At 57.2% G+C, this 719-nt stretch overlaps 1 protein-coding gene across 1 annotated transcript in view; it reads right to left on the bottom strand.

Moving 5' to 3' along the window:
* Window positions 1-510: 510 nt before the first annotated feature.
* Window positions 511-719, bottom strand: part of PTSG_04012 (uncharacterized protein) — a gene marked incomplete at both ends in the record, with an annotated part of 1,957 nt that continues 1,748 nt past the window's right edge. Inside the window, one exon of the mRNA XM_004994851.1 lies at window positions 511-708. Within this exon, the coding sequence (XP_004994908.1) occupies window positions 511-708 (198 nt within the window). The remainder of the gene's footprint in view (window positions 709-719) is intronic.

The following is a 719-nucleotide window of genomic DNA, read 5'->3' as shown; positions in this document are numbered from 1 at the left end:
ACATGCGCACACACGCATATCTCGCACCCTCTTTTCACATACATGGGCACACACACAACCACCCATATTCCGCACCCTTTCTCACATACATGCGCACACACACAACCACCCATATCCGCACCCTCTTCTCACATACATGCGCACACACACAACCACGCACATCCGCACCCTCTTCTCACATACATGCGCACACACACACAACCATGCACATTCATGCACATACCTCGTTTGCTCGTCAATGCGGTTTGGCCAGGCACAGCAGAGGGAATACTTTGTCGTCCTGAACTCCTCCACAATTTTTGTGTCGACCCGGCAGCCGATGGCGCGGCGTAGCTCCAGGATGGGAGCCTTTGTCCCTCCGCCGCGACCCTTATGGACGCTGGGAGCAGGAGGCAAGAGAGGCAAGAGGCGAGTTCAGTTGGGCTTTTGTCGGTGTGGCGTGACCGTTGGATGTGGGCAAGGGTGCATTGTTGTGCGTGTGTATGTGTGTGCGTGTGTGTGTGTGTGTGCTTACCAGTCTCCGAAGAACACCCGACAGTCGCGTCCAAAGCGTGTCGCAAGCTCGCCGGCGACTCTGCTTCGGAAGCGACAGTGCTTCAGCTTCTCATGAAGCCTCCACTTCAACTCTCGCCTGCTCACACCTTCCCTCAAACACTCCCTCGCAGACGCAACCACATCGTCCACGCTCCCTGGCTCCGCACCCCCGCCCTGCTCTTCCC

The sequence above is a fragment of the Salpingoeca rosetta genome (genome assembly GCF_000188695.1).
Source record: "Salpingoeca rosetta unplaced genomic scaffold supercont1.9, whole genome shotgun sequence".
Classification (NCBI taxonomy): domain Eukaryota; class Choanoflagellata; order Craspedida; family Salpingoecidae; genus Salpingoeca; species Salpingoeca rosetta.
The sequence above is the reverse complement of the archived record's forward strand: the minus strand, read 5'-3'. Positions and strand labels throughout refer to the sequence as shown.